Source organism: Antedon mediterranea, chromosome 4, assembly GCF_964355755.1.
Source record: "Antedon mediterranea chromosome 4, ecAntMedi1.1, whole genome shotgun sequence".
Lineage (NCBI taxonomy): Eukaryota > Metazoa > Echinodermata > Crinoidea > Comatulida > Antedonidae > Antedon > Antedon mediterranea.
In genome coordinates, this window is record NC_092673.1 from 30,672,284 (window position 1) to 30,688,311 (window position 16,028).

At 33.5% G+C, this 16,028-nt stretch overlaps 3 protein-coding genes across 4 annotated transcripts in view; 1 reads left to right on the forward strand and 2 right to left on the reverse strand.

Moving 5' to 3' along the window:
• LOC140047266 (protein odr-4 homolog) overlaps positions 1–16,028 on the forward strand; it is a 38,347-nt gene that overhangs the window by 16,356 nt on the left and 5,963 nt on the right. Inside the window, exon 1 of one of the 2 annotated variants that reach the window (XM_072092177.1) lies at positions 15,748–15,879. The exons of the other annotated variant lie outside the window; for it this stretch is intronic. The gene's annotated coding sequence lies outside the window, so the exon portion shown is untranslated. Of the gene's footprint in view, positions 1–15,747; positions 15,880–16,028 lie in introns of those variants that run through there. 2 annotated transcript variants of the gene reach the window in all.
• Positions 3,470–7,334, reverse strand: LOC140046310 (uncharacterized). The gene is made up of 6 exons (XM_072090898.1): positions 7,094–7,334; positions 6,748–6,813; positions 6,448–6,586; positions 5,500–5,654; positions 5,012–5,146; positions 3,470–4,847 (listed from the first exon to the last, which is right to left on the reverse strand). Exons 1-6 carry the CDS (start codon positions 7,265–7,267, stop codon positions 3,990–3,992), a joined length of 1,527 nt encoding a protein of 508 aa, XP_071946999.1. The 5' UTR covers positions 7,268–7,334; the 3' UTR covers positions 3,470–3,989.
• Positions 10,802–15,995, reverse strand: LOC140047268 (dolichyldiphosphatase 1-like). The gene is made up of 8 exons (XM_072092179.1): positions 15,860–15,995; positions 14,587–14,687; positions 14,288–14,372; positions 13,564–13,657; positions 12,998–13,096; positions 12,425–12,515; positions 11,743–11,870; positions 10,802–11,329 (listed from the first exon to the last, which is right to left on the reverse strand). The coding sequence occupies exons 1-8, from the start codon at positions 15,918–15,920 to the stop codon at positions 11,299–11,301; spliced, it is 690 nt and encodes a 229-aa protein (XP_071948280.1). The 5' UTR covers positions 15,921–15,995; the 3' UTR covers positions 10,802–11,298.

Below are 16,028 nucleotides of genomic sequence, written 5' to 3' on the forward strand. Positions count from 1 at the left end.
AAAGATTTGAATATCGAATAAAGTATAGAGTGGTCTGAGAGTTTCACAGGAAGCAAGTCATGGAGCGCATAATGTAGTGAAGAATAGAAAAACTTGCAGTTCTTATTGAAACATGTTGGTGCAAACATCCCAGCAAAGAAGAGGAATACACGTTAAAGACTAGTCTAGGTTCTAGACCGAAATTAGTTTGGCACATATGGCGTTTCATACGTCAGACAAAAATCGAATTGGTGGACTAACAGTAACAGATTCATTTTATTATCATTCATTCATTCATTTATCTTTTTATTTCGGAATATCATGGTGACATAATATTATATCCATAGCAAAAGAGAGAAAAAAAAATCTAAATCTAACAGCTCATAGAACAAAAAACAAAGATATGTCAATATATAAAGTCAATGCAACAAAGCATTCCATTGTATGTGCATTCTTGACACATTAAGAACGTGGCGATTAATGGCCATTGATCAAGGAATTACTACTTGTGTTCACACGATTTTTAAAACTAAAAACAGATTTGCTAATGAACTCATCAAAGGATGGGACGTCATTTAAGACAAACATCATGCTTGCACTACAATGTCTAGGCTGCTTCAGCAGCAAACGTAAGGCATTGTTATAACATACTTTCAGTGATCTCAGAGTGCTCCAATATATAATGGAAATTACAGTGCTCATATCTTGGCTTGTGTTAAATAAATATAGAGGAAAACACGTTAGGCAAGTCTAGTAAAATACCAATTGGCTTGCAATACATTGTACCACGAAAATACCGAGAAACTTAATAAAAACTACAAAATAAATAAAGAGCTCAATGCATAGAGCGATATTACAACTCATAATATGACAATATAAAAAATTAAATACAGTTTTTTAACTTAAATTTAGTAATATTGTTTAAAAAACTAAATCATTTAAACTAAACACATTTATAGCGTAGCTACAAATGGTAAATTTGTCTCTTAAAAAAAATCAAAAGTTTATATTTCTGTTTTCAAAGTTTCAGTAGAATAAAGTTCAAAATGTTTTGACGTATCTAACAGGTGATCTATTCGGTTCGTGAGAAACCAATTCCAAAACTTTCAAAAGTTATTTTATGTATGTCCTGGGAGTTAACACGCTCCCGTATGTCGTCATTAGTAACCGAATACAGCGAATTTTCGGAAATCATATATCGCTATGATGTTTAAAAGTGCGTCGCGGTGGAATGACCCCTAGCAAGTGGTTCTAACAGAGGGTCAGCGACTGGACATCAGGGCGGTCTTGGGTTGCGTGTCCATTAAAGTTCTGGCTAATTATATCACTGATGTGAATGTAATGGAGTTTTAAAGTAAACAGTTACAATGACCTACATTTAAAAAAACTTTCTAAAATCGCTTTTTTTAGATTTATATAATATATACCTGACTAATGTATCGTATTGCTGTCTTTTTTTCAGCTCGTTTGATTAGAATATACAGTACAACGATCATGCGTTTGTGTTTTTTTTAAAACATAAAATATTCAGTAGAATTATTAATTGGAACTTAAAGCAACTGTAAATTCCTTTGCGAACCATGCCACAGTTATTTGCAGTTTTTCGTGATCTATGTGGCCTACAGGTGCGAATAGGCCTATAAAACAAAAAGTGCATCGTACCATCGTAACAACATTACATCGTACATTTTACACCTGCATCAACTTTATGTGATGTACCCATGGACATGATGAAGTCAGAGCACTACCATATTTGTGCATATCACTTCCATATTTGGGCCCAACTATAGGCCAAACCACTCACTTTTTTAGTTAATACGGATTGAACCCCATTGGAAATAAGTTCACTTTTTATTTGTCGACTTAATAAGTTATCCTGGTATTCTTTTTTAATATGTACATTGTATATCTTAACTATTTGTATGAATTTCGAATAAAATCAATCAATCAATCACACTTGTTTTTTTCTAGTTTGATAGTGTAGACAAAGCTTAATGGTTATTTTTCTTTCCTCTCTCTCTACCTTTGGAATTGCTTGGGTGCCTATCCGCAGCCAACTTACATTGCTTTTAATTAATTTTAATTTCTAATTGTTTCCCTTTTTTTCTTAATTTGTTTACATTTATTTTTAGTTCTAAACGCAGCGTAATGCGCTATAAAACTTGAAATATTATTTCATATAAGTTTGGCGAATACATACTGTACATAAACAATCGTTTGAGTCAACAAACAAGCCCTGTTATTTAAGAGAAAGCACATTGGTCTGAACGGGCGGTAAATATTCATTATTCCCCACGATAATTACTATCAAAGTGAGCTTATTATACCCATGAATTATGTGTCATATAAAGAGGTCGGGGCTGAATGCTTACAGTGTGATAAAGGAACCACGATTGAACTGCTGCCATCGGTCATCTATAGGGGATAGGCTTTAGTAGAACAAAGTTAGGCCAAATAAACAAAATTAGTTTCACGCCCGTGATTTCATCTACTTTGTTTGTTTTGTTGATGAGGGAGTCAACTATTAGCGATTTTAATATTGTACCACCACCATAAGAATAAGTCCATTTGTCGTTTACAAAGCTCGGAACGATTATTAACGACCGGGATCATGAAATCTTGATCAAAAATTGGATTTCTTTTAATGAATAACAAATAGTAAAGCAAGTCCGCGTTGCTCTGTGATGATGTGATAAGGGTGTGGGGAAAGTAACATAAGTATATCTATATAATATATAATGTAATATATCAATTTACTTTGAATCTTTGAACTAACAATTTGTTTGCTGTCCTACCTTTTGTAGGTTATAGTCATTTTGATGAAATATTTACCCAGACCCAGACTATACACACCGGTCCATTGGGAGCTAGTTTATTAGTCAACTGTGCTCAATAATTCATGTTCTTTTTTTTCATTTTGTCTGGCACCTTATCTGAAATACCCAGTAGCAAAAAAGCGTATGTGTAAACTTTCAAGTTTCCATGGCTCTAACGTACAAAATCCGAAATATTACAACTTGTGCTTTAGAGTAAGGAAATCGGCGCTTAAACTTAACTGCAATGACGTAGGCCTACATGTATGTATACTGACATTCTAGTGTCTTGATAAAAAGTATTTTTTATAATATATAAATGTTTCTTCTGCAATTGTTGTGGCCCGTTTTGTGGTTAAAAAGAATCTAATATGCTAAAACAGGACATTCGAATTCAATCACAAAAATAGTATGAGAAGCCAATGCTGCATTTAGACTAGTTGCATTATCAAACTTTATTTCTAGTAACGAAATGCACATCATTAGATTTACATTACGATTCTCTTACAAAAATATTGGTAAACTTAATACATAATGAACAAACATTGCGATATAATAACTACTTTTCTCAAACAAAATAAATAAATATATATATATATAAAATATATTAAACTCGGAAAGAAAATAAAGATATTTCTTTAATAAATAATTCTAAACACAGTCTAAAAATGGGGTAATATAATTTTAAATGCATATTGCATTGGTTTCTCATAATCCCCTCTGTCAAAAAGAGGGGAAAGGTCACCCATAAGGTTAACATACTTCCCTGACGAATGAGGTTTATATAACTCGGAAAGAAAAGATATTTCTTAAATATATACATAATTGTATACACAGTGCAGTCCAAAAATGGGGTAGTTTAATTTAAGTCAAATGGAGGTGAAGGGTCACCCATAAGGTTACACATACTTCCATGACGACTGAGGGGTATACAAATGGAAAAGTAAAGATAGATATTTCTTAAATATATAAATAATGTTATACAAAATGCAGTCCAAAAATTGGGTAGTTTAATCTAAGTGCATTTTGCATTGGTTTCTCATAATCGCGTATATAACATGTCAAATATTACGTACACATACTTCCCTGACGAGTAAGGTTGATATAACTCGATAAGAAAATATAGATATTTTTTAAATATATAAATAATTTTATAGACAGTGCAGTCCAAAATTAAGTGGATATTTCATTGGTTTCTCATAATCGCGTATATGACATGTCAAATAGAGGGGAATGGTTACCCATAAGATTACACATACTTCCCTGACGACTGAGGTCAGGCGGCATTGGACTTTCAAAATCAGTCATCAGCGGCTTTACTGCCTGAACGTTAGGTTTAAACATCTGCTGCTGGAAAGTACACGGCATCAATGAATTGGCCCGATACGCTGAAACGATCGTGTTATCGTTTTCGTCAAATATGATGCATTTTGGCGGTTCGGGCGGACGAGCGATGATGATTTCCGGTACAAGGCATTTCCGCAGATTTCTTTCTTTATTCTTTTTATTTGCCGGTTGGTCTTGGAAACGGGGCGGAGCTGGAATCAATTCATCGTTTAAAACTTTATTATTATTTTTATTATTAGGAAATGAACTTAACTTTACGCACGTTGGTGGTGACGGCCATTTTGATGGTGAGTGATCAGCCCTTCCCCAGTCGGTAGTGTTTAATCCAGTTTCACCGACGATTGCTTCCGTAGATAGACTATCTCTCCTTTTTGATGAATCCGATATGATCGAGATGACACTCGGTGGCCTAGTGGAAGGGTGAAACAGCACTTGGTCGTATCTGAGGCTAGGGTTTGGCGGTATTAAGGTCTTTTCCTCGTGTGGCAAATAATCTTGGATTGCTACTTCTTGTTTCAATGTCGGCTCGTTTGTCTGATGTTTCGTCAATGGCTCGTTTGTCTGATGTTTCGTCAATGGCTGTTGACGAGCCAATCTCTTGTCCATGAATCGGTTCTGCATAGATTCCTGTGACGTCACCATTGTGTCATCTGAACAGGTTGCAGCAGACAAGTTCAGTACAGGTAGTAGTGTCGTTTCTTGCGTGTTCTAAAAAAATTAATGGAGAGGAAAATTATTACTATGAGACGCAACGTACTCCGATAGTGTAGACAGAGCTTTATACAAACATACGTTCACACAAATACACTTTGTAATATAAAAGGAGAAGTTATTAGTTAAACTATTATATTTAAAAAAAAGGTAATATTTACTGGTGAAGACAATTCTGTTCTCAACGATTTACTATTGGATCCCTCGTGAAACACCCAGCTACCAGGGCTAACGTTCACTCGAATTCCCGCAATCTGCCGTGTTATTTCGCCAGTAGCATCGTCATAAATGGGGCTCTGAAAGTAAGGTTAAAACAAAGCTAGTACTATTTATACTACACAAACACATACATAAGGATCTACTACTATAATAGTGTTTTCCTTTTTGTTACAAATGCTATATAGAGAATTTAGTTTTAGTTTGTTTGGTTTTAGTAACTTTTCGTACATATTTCAATAGTTGTAAAGCATTGTGTGTCAAAAAATGGTAGTGATATGACGTCTTCGTGTCCATATATGGGCACATCACATTTTTTTTGTCACATAAAGTTCGATAGTGTAGACAGAGCTTTATAGACCAAGTAAGTTTGAACAAAATAAGTATATAGGTGGCGCTTTCATACAACTTTTATACTGTTAAAATAGCTTACCATTTTCCTCTCCGATGATTGGTGGATACGCTCTAAATCAGCCATATAGTGTTTCAATCTTGAACGAATCCGATTGGTTATTACAACGGTATACAATATACCGAAGATTGAGGAAACAAGACCGATTACAGTACCAACTAACGTCAATAAATATGCTAAAACAAGACAAAATATTAACACAATTTGTTTTGTGCTTGAAAAATAAAATATATCATTTTTATTTGAAATCTCTTTAAAAACATACAGTACACAAAAAACAACAACAAAACAAGTCTTCTCGGATAAGGACTATAAACTGTAGGTCCAGTGTACACAACTTGCTCGTGTGCACTTTAAAGAACCTAGTACATCTTTCGAGACGAGTAGGGGGTTACCCCGGTGTATTAGTACATCACAGCCACTGATCACCAACTGGACCCTCTGGGAGACCAGTCTTTGACTGAAGAGGTTACCCAGTATAAATATATATTTCAACCAACCAAGACAATACACAGAATGTTTGTAAAGGGAGTCCCACAACGAAAATTTAAGTACAAAAGAAAACAAAATTATTAACAATATTAAACGTATAATGCTGCTGTGCGAAAATACAGTCGATCACGCAGATATGTAAACGTGTATAAAAAGTGGAAGAAAGGCCATGCGAAGAACATGAACATTTAGTTTAGTCAATCAAAGATAAAATATAAAATATTCGAATACGCTTAGTCCTATACAGTAGGCTTACTGTTAGTAATCCTTTGCAGTGCAACATTATAGGCCTAGGGCCTACAACAGACGAAAATAAACAGCAGTGATATTAAATTCAAAGTAACCTACCCAAAAATTTGAATTTCCAGTATTTTACTGTACGCCTTTTTTTGTGGTAAATCGAATAGCCTAAACTGAATTAGAGCGTGTATAACCACTAACACCGTGGAATATACCTATAGAAGTGGAACCACATACCTATGTAGATAACGTTGTTATCTTCGATCAAATCTTCATTTTTACCAGTGAAGTATTCCCATTCCACGCATTTCAGTATTGGGATATTGGCGATGCAAACAGCACAGACAAGAATTTGCATAATCAGGATGACAGCCACCTGTAATAAATAGTAATCAAAACTCGGCAAATAACTTGTAGAAACGCACATGCGCGAACATAAGTCTAATAAATGTGTTCTATGTAGACCTACACCTCCTGTATGTATACAAATAATTCAAAATTACTATTGGGTACGTTCAAAAAGGTAAACCCACTTACCTTTAATTTATTAATATATTCCATGCACCGACAGAGACCCAGAATATACAGTCCAATGGCAAATACCTTTTTCAATTTAAAAAAAAAACCCTACATAGATTCATTTATAAATTTTCTTAATAGTACATAGATATTATTATAGAGCCATGAAGATGTTATAATTACAGTTTGCTAATTGTTTTAAATCCAAGTTCCGTCAAAAATGTAAAATTTAACTTTACGACAAAGAGTCAATCGATTTTATATTTTGTTTTCGATCTGTGTTGTATTTGTTATCTATGTGTTATATGGCAATACTGTAACGTACGATGAGAGTCAATAAAGAAATGAATTAAACATCACATACCAGTATTCCACCCCAGATCACAGAGCCCGTTTTAAACAACGGGTACTCGAGCACCACTCGTATGCCAGGAGAAGCCATCAAAGCTCCAGCCACCACGTACGAAAAGGCAAAGCAGGCTAGTCCGCATATTGTCCAATCCCGGGAGTGGTTTTCCCGCTTTTTGGTTTTAGCCATGGTCCATACGAAATATCTAGCCCTATTTAATCCTCAAATATCTATAGGCTAGTCACATAACATGTCACATCAGATAAACCTTAATTTTTCCAATCGTCTTCGAATATCGCGCGCCGCTGTGAATGTGACGGTACAACGGACATCTACTGAATATGCAAATTAGTAATTTGCATATACATGCCGACAACATTCTAAAATAGAAACAAGAACCTGGTTTTCTCTTGTCGTTTTCTCGTTTATATTTAAATACAACCTGAGAATATTATCAACAATATACACTCTAACGACACAACTTCGAATAATATAAAATTTATTGTTTATTACGACTTAAATCAGTCCAATGAATAATTTCATTAAACAATTATAATCAAATTCACAAAAAAAAAGTTGTTTTGAGAAAAAATACCTTTTCTGAGTAATACATTCTGTTATGACGTCATGAATATTAATGATGTCATTGCAAACTATCGTTCAAAATGCGTGGCTATTGCTACATTTACGTTTCTTGAGGGACTGCGACACGGAAATGTTTTTGGTAAGTTTACGTTAAAATTATTGGCGCAATATTGACGAATCGAATGTTTACACGTTTCAGCACACCGCAATTAGCAAAATACGAAAGTTTTGTGTGGACCACGTGTACGATGAACGCGCAGACGACGCGCTCGTCACCCCAAAATACGCAAAACTTTGCAATGTAGACAAAATACTTGTGCCACAATCTTGGTTAGTTGTTTTACCAACCATACTATTCAATATTTTTAAAATATCCTTCCTGAAACATTTTCTGCTTGAATAAAACACTTTTCATGTCATGGTGCGTGCCATGACGACTTTTACTCAACAACATGTGAACTATTATAATTAGTGTAGAAGTAACCTTCCGGTACCACACAACAAAGTGCATACCTCTAAAATGATTTTTTTTTTCGTACATAAGTTGGGGACCCCTTATGTGAAAGATAGCCGAATTACTTCCTAAAAACAACCTAACCTTCTAAATAATCTCTCTCCACTTTAAAGTAAAAAGAAGTTGCTCATGGTATTCAAACCCCACTCGACTACACAGCAGACGGCTCGACACAAAACATTTGTAGTTAGATCAATTCTTACGTCACACCTTATGGATATGACTAATATTCATGTTTATTTTGTGACGTTTCATGAGGGTCCCCAAAGAAGTACGAAAGGAAATATCGCTCCCCGGCCCTGAATATGGGTTGGTCGTAATGTTAAAACATAGACTATTGCCCCTCATTTGTTTTAATGTGTCCACTTAATAGGCATTTCCATGTACATTATTATAGCATGAAGAATTAACTTAATTCTCCATGATTACAGTAACGTGAAATCCGGTTCTCAAAAAAGCTTTGCGCGACGCAACTATGCGTAGACGCAACGCAATTGAGTTTACCAATCACAAGCGACAGTTCGGGTGATCCATCGCGTCGCGATTAGTCAGGTTTGCGTGCGCTAACGTCCTTGCGCTGCGTCATGGTGAGAACCAATTAGACGCGAATGCAGCCTAAAACTCGACACAAATACGAATTTGTTCTGGTAACCGAAATCATTTCAGGTGGTATAAAATCACACACATTTCGTCCATCATATAAGAGTAAACATTAATGTTCATTTTAACATACACAATTATGAGTCCATTAGGCCTACACTACGTTGGGATAAAACAATTGGATTAAAAAAGCAAAACCATCCCATTCAATGAATTATAGAAATAGTGTTAAATGAAATCGCTGCAGAACAAATTTTCTTATAGCAACGGCTGAGGTGGTTATTCCAAGGCAATCTAACAACAGGATGCTGAGCTCCGGAGATCAAAGGGTGTACCTGTGGCTGCGACACGATCAGTTCCACGCTTTAACAGACACTGCGCATATGTACATAGTACAATACTGTTGGTATTTGCCGCAGCCAGACATACGATCAAAGTACAAGGTTCCTATCTTGGCAAGGCGAGCTAAGTGTCCTGCTGTTTAATTGCCTTGGTTACTCTACCTTAGGAACCCCATAGCTACAAGCATTCTATTTTATACATAATGAACCTAATGATAACAATAGCAATCCCTGATTACAAGTAGGCCTACAGTACTGATGATGATACACGGAAAATGAATGTTCCCTTTGGTATTCAAAGCAGCACCTTGCATAATGTAAATTCAATTTAACATAAATGAGTTTTGGTCTCGCACAAATTATGCCTATAGACTCAATGATTAAAGACTCTGAATGAACGGTATGCTGAGATTTAACGTTCATTTAATTACATAAATATGGCGTTGTATCTATATAGCTTGGTTCCCACTAGGACCCATCGCAAGGACGTAAGTACGCCGTAAAGCTTAGTTTCCATTTGAACGCAACGACGTAAGCTCAACGCAAGTGAGTTGAAGAATCACAAGCGGGTAGTTCGGATGGTCCATTAGGTTTTGATTGGTCAAATTTCTTATGTTGTGTAAAAATTGGTTTACACTAGGACCCAAACGCAAAGACGTAAGTCGCAACGCAAGTGAATTGACCAATCAAAAGTGATGGATTATTCGAACAGTCGCTTGTAATTGGTCAATTCGCTTACGTTGCGACTTACGTTCTTGCGTTTGATTCTATTGGGAACCAAGCTTTATTACTTGCGTTCTTACGTCCTTGGGTTGTATCCTAGTGGGAACCAAGCTTCTGGCATTGTCCCTATATAGGTGGCGTTTATATGATGTCTCTAATTACAGACAAGATTGTTTGATTTTTTCCGAGATGGCAGAGTTTCAATTGGTTTTTATAACTTGACGGAGTCATAAAAATCAATTCAGAAAAATAACAATTTAAGTTTGTAAAATTTAAGATTGTAAAAATGCTTTCTACAATTTCAAATCAGTATCTATCTATACAGTTATGCAATTGATATTTAGTTATGAGTTTTGCTATCACCTTAGAGGGGAAAGGACTATGTCGATTTATCCAGGTAAGTTAGGCACGAACTAGACACTACCATACCCATATATTAGTGTTTTCTTTCTTTTATAAATTATATAATATATATGTAATATGATACATAGTATATAATATATAGAAAATATATAATACATTTGTGTAACTAAGGTATTGTTACATCAAATGAGAATAAAAACTCCCTCTATTGGCTAGTCAAATTATCAGCCTCAATATCTTATTGGAGTAAACAATTAAAACAATCAGACTCTTTGCAAATATCAATTCACCATTGTGAAAAAAAAAACAAGCTTACACGATTCCTTTAAATCTAGCATTTCAAATGCTACCTATACCCATAAAGATAATTATTATATTTTACTATAATATCTCTATGCTATACCAAGATGCCAAGAATTTGTGACCTTCAAAAACCAAGTTTTGTAGACTAATAAAAGCTATAGTGTTAATACCTGTTTTCCACTAGGATTTCCATTTCCATAATTTTTCTGCGACGTTTTTTTCGCTTTTTTTTATTATAGTAGTTTAAATAGTTTCTACTTTTTGCAAAGCAAAAGGTATTTGTGCTGTAGTGGAAAGGGTAGCTTAATTTTGTTTCAGCGAAAACATTGCATTCGCATGACTAATTGCCTAATGGAAAACAGGCTTAAAAAATTCTAAAAAAATTACATGTTTCACTTATGATGTCATTAACAAACTGCAATAACATCTAAAAGGTCATTGTTTTGTAATTAGTACAATAAAAATTCACTGGTTATTCTAGGCATCTTTTCCATCTGAAAATTCAAAATCACCATTTAAAAAAATTTCATTCACTATCTTTCATAAAAAAACATCAAAAACGTTTCATTTCATTCGTTCAAATTTTAAAAAACTCATCTTATTGGTTAAAATCTTCGTCATTAACCTTAGAACAACAATCCAGAGTCGAAGTCTCAGTCATCTGATGGACTAGTATTTTGTCTAGGCCGCTTTGTTATACCAATCACCTAGTATTTAGCCTATGTAGCCTCAGTCTTGCTCCTGTGTATCTGTGGGTAGCCTAAGCAACCTCAATTAGGTCTACATTGAGACTACTGCGACTTACTCTTTCTGTTCCTTTGTCTAAAAAAATAGTAAAAAACAATCATTAGCTCAAATAAAACATTTTTTGTTAAAGTCTTAAGTTACACAAAATTACAATTAGGTGAACTGGAAGATAATCATTAATAAAACATTTCTTTAACATTTTTCTTTTAAAATGTCTTAAAATACTGAACAACTAAATTGCAATAATTTTTCTATGGAACTGTACACCTGATGACCTCTTGCAACAAGTGCCCATGTCACATCCTTAGACTAGTGAAAGATTCCTCAGCATGAAATACCATAAGGGGCATAACTAACATTTGGTGGCCTAACAGGATCACTAAAACATGGTCGATGAAACATGTTTTCTCAGACACAAATTGCGCTTAAAAATTTAACTTAATTGACAATAGCTAAATGAAACATTATATAAACACAAACTACGTCACCTGGCTTCTGTTCTTGCAGTGGTGTATTCAAACCACAAAATATTTGGAATTAAAGTAGAGTCACGAATCATAAAGTATTCTGACACGCCCCATGATGCAATCCACGGGAAAAATGGAGTAAATACAAGCTGAAAGATGTAATTGTAAATGTTAAAATAGTGATAATCAATTATTAGTTACTGTGAACAACATACTGATAAAACACTGTACTCGTTTAGCTCTGTCTACAATATCAAACTTTATGTGACGAAAAATGTGATGTGCCCATATATGACATGATGATCACTACCATATTTGGGCATATCAATACAGTATTTAGGCACATCAAACTTCTTTTTGTCAAACTAGTTTGATAGTGCAAACAGAGCTTTCTTTTTCATGACATACCACATGACCATACAGATATGCGGTGCATGCATTGTTAATATGTTTTTGCGTATGAGAAAAGCTGTGACAGGTTTTCATGAAAATGAAAGTCTGCTACAATCTGTGGTGGAGTAGGGAAGAAATCAAGGATGGGAATGGAAGGGATATGCCCAGCAAGACTCCTGATATAGTAATCCTTCCTACCAGGAGTATCAATTTATTTTACTAATTTATTATAAACAATATCATACTTTCTTCTATTTAGTCAATGGTGCAGATATAGGTTAAATATGTTTTTTGTTGCATAGAAACTTACTTGTGTTAAAACAAACCATGGAATAGCAAGTATTATACCAAGTAAAGCACCGCATAGCACCTGAGATGTAGTATGGTATTGAAGATAAACACTAGAGAAGACAAAAATACAAAATTAAAATAATAACTATATTTCACTATACTGTATGTGATTTGTGTCAAATAATGCTTTAGTATTTTTACAAATTACATTACTTTACTATAGATGCATAAACATACAGATTTCAACAGTAATTTATATTATAATTTATTTTAAACTGTTTCACATTTTATTAATTATTTAAGATTCTACTCGGTACAAAATAAATTTTAAAACTAATTTTGACAATAAAGTTGACTTCTATCTTACAACATACATTAAACTCATAAAACTCAATGAAAACAAATTACTATATTATAATATTTATATACCGTACAATATATTTTTGAGGATGATTTACTTTATTGTTTTGATTTAGCTTTTTGCATATTTTATATTGTATCTCCATTGAGATCCTGCCACTGATACGCACAGCTTTTCCATTATTTTCAGTAATTTGCCTTTTATATATATTCACATATATTTTTTACTTACCGACTATATGATACAATAACAGCAAGAAAAACAACTCCCACACCAATTATAATTCTCCATATATTATCAATGAAAGAGTATGAAGATGGTTGGTGAAGTCTAAAGAGGTTGAGATAATAAATGGTAATTGATTCTGTAAGTATTATAATGCACTTTCTACAGTTAAATTCAATTAAAGATTTGTGGAGCAGTATGTTGGACGTTGAACTAATAACTGATTTCATCGTGGGTTGAAATCCAACGCTCGTCGCATTGCTTGTACAGTATCCTTAAGCAAGACACTTGCGTTGCCTCTATCCACCCATGTGTACAAATGGGTACCTGGTAATGTCAAGACACAGCTTTGTGCTGGTTACTACTAGCTACATTGTAGGAGTATGTTTTCATACGTTTTTTATCCAAAAATTACGAGGGTAATAATATGTACATTACGCACTTTATAAATCTGGGATATATATATCTCGGTATCTTTAGTCAATAAATAAAACAATGATATATAAAAATACCAAGGCAGCACAAGTAATAATATTATTATTAAGTGTCTTACAGATGATTAAGAGCCTTACCTGATACATATGAAAAGGACAACATAGATGGCAAAAAAGGCCATAAACTGTGCATGACTAGAAGGCATACCATATTCTCCAAACCCTTCGTGACCTAACAAAGTAAAAAAGAACACACGCTTGTAAATTGTGTTCTAACAATCCTACCATATATGGTTAAGGTGATGAATGCTAATAATACATGATAAATCTTTTATTTTATCAGTCGTTACTTAATTACTATTATATTTAAATATTTTTCATAATGTTATAAACCTTTTCATTATTTCATTGTGCAATTTGCGATTGGACCGTTCTAGAGGTGTTTACCACCTGTTGGTCCTACCCTTCACTGAATTTTACTCTTTTTATATGTTATGTCTTTTTCTTTCTATGTATGTACATTTTTGTGAAAATTTGAATAAAAAAAAATAAATAAAAAAAGTTGTTGAATGCTAATTATACATTAACTTGACTTTTTATGCTTTTGTGTTTTAAAAAAAAAAATTTTATTAGTGTATAATGTACATTAATTTTTAATTTTTTATATTTGTAAAATTGTACTCATTTCAGCCTTTGGCTGCCTGAATGATTTCTTTGGATGAATAAATTAAACCTTGAATATAAATATAAATGTACTAATGATTCTTGAATGAGTCTTCAGTTACAGTCAATGATCAAACATGTCTAATGTGAATGAATAGTATTTTATTTACAATTAAAATATTAAAATACTATTACTAACCTCGTACAGGTCTTGGTTCCTTTATGATATGCTTTGCAATCCAATTTATTCCTTCATTCAGCACCAAACCAGTCAGGAAAGTAATCTAAATTAACAACAAATTGATAGTTAATGTTCTAGACAACATTAAAGCCTAGCACACTAGAAAACATTCACCAAGTTTGCCACTGTTTGAAACAGATTGTGGTGTCTTTCTGACCTAGGCTACTAGATGCACTGTGCCTTCAAACATTTTAATAATTATAATAATACTATATTTATTTGGGACTTAATTAAAGAAATATGTGATTAAAACTTACTGTATGTAGTTCTCTTCTAAACAATAGAATTGCACAAAAACCCACTAACATAAATACTGGAGTTAAACTGAAATAGGCCAGCAGTTTTCCAATGAGATCACCTTAAAGAAAAAAATAATAATAAAGTTATGAGTTTTAATAAATTCTGATTACAGATTTGGAATCCTCCTTGAATGGCCATTAATTTGCTACTTTTTTCATTAAAATCAAACTAGTAGTTTTGAAAATATTCACGTTTTAAAATTGACAATCTTGCAAGATTTTGCTCTTTTTCGCAATTTTCGGCCATTTGAATTGCCCGTAACTTTTCAACGGTTTGTCCGATTTAAACAAAATTTGAAATTTTGAATTTTTTCATAGTGATTACCATATATTTCAAATTTGATCAAAATCTGAGATGGTGAGGTATGTATAAATTTTTTTTTTTTTGGGTGATTTGACATGGAATGACCCTAAAACAATGTAACTTTACAATAGAACTAGACTGTCCTAGTTAGGGAAGCCTAAACTTTTAAATTAAAAAATTTTACGTCAAAACATGTTTTTGTAAAATTGATTCACATGGAAAAGAAATCTCAACAGAGTTTCATTTTTCACCACAAATCTGACAGTATTTATTTCTTTAACAAAGATGAACTTTTTTTATGCACGGCCAAATTTTTCATGGATAATGAACAATATCTACTTTTATTACATACAGCAGAAAGAACACGTTTGTTTATTTATGAAACATGAAAGTTGTTGAGCTGACTCTTTTGGGGCACTTAATTCAGCATCATAAAATCACATGTTTATAACAAAAATACCACACAAAAAACAGTAAAGAATAGCATGTCTCATGACCTACTTATTTCATGTGTTCTCTCATTCATTCATTTATTAATATAATTTTGATATTACAAAATTAATCTTGTGTTTTACTGTTTAAATTAATTAATAATTTAATAATATAGTTAGGGCCTAGGCCTAGCTAGCTAATTAAGCCTTAATTTAACTAAGCTAGGCCTACAATACAACAATAACAAACAGCGCAGACTAGGCCTACATATTCATGGAGAAATAATATTTCTCAACATTATTCTCCCTTGACATAATATTAATAATATGCAATCAATGCTTTTTTGCTGTGACCAACGGGTCGAATTGACCTGGCACTGCACTGATAGACCCAGACATCCGTATTCTGCCTATTGTCTCTGCTTTAATTGGTAATTATGGTAGGCCTTCGTCGGGTTGGCCCTTTAATGTAGATTTCACCTATTATTGAGCTTACCTTGCTGGTACTGAACAAAAGTAAGTGAGACTGGTTTCCAAATAACACTATCTTCAGCCATGATTTATCAAAATAGTTCTCACTGTGACATAACAAAATACATAAAAATGTCAGGGAGGGGTAGCCTAGCCGCCGATCCGCGACGTGGATGATGGATGGCCTTTTTTCC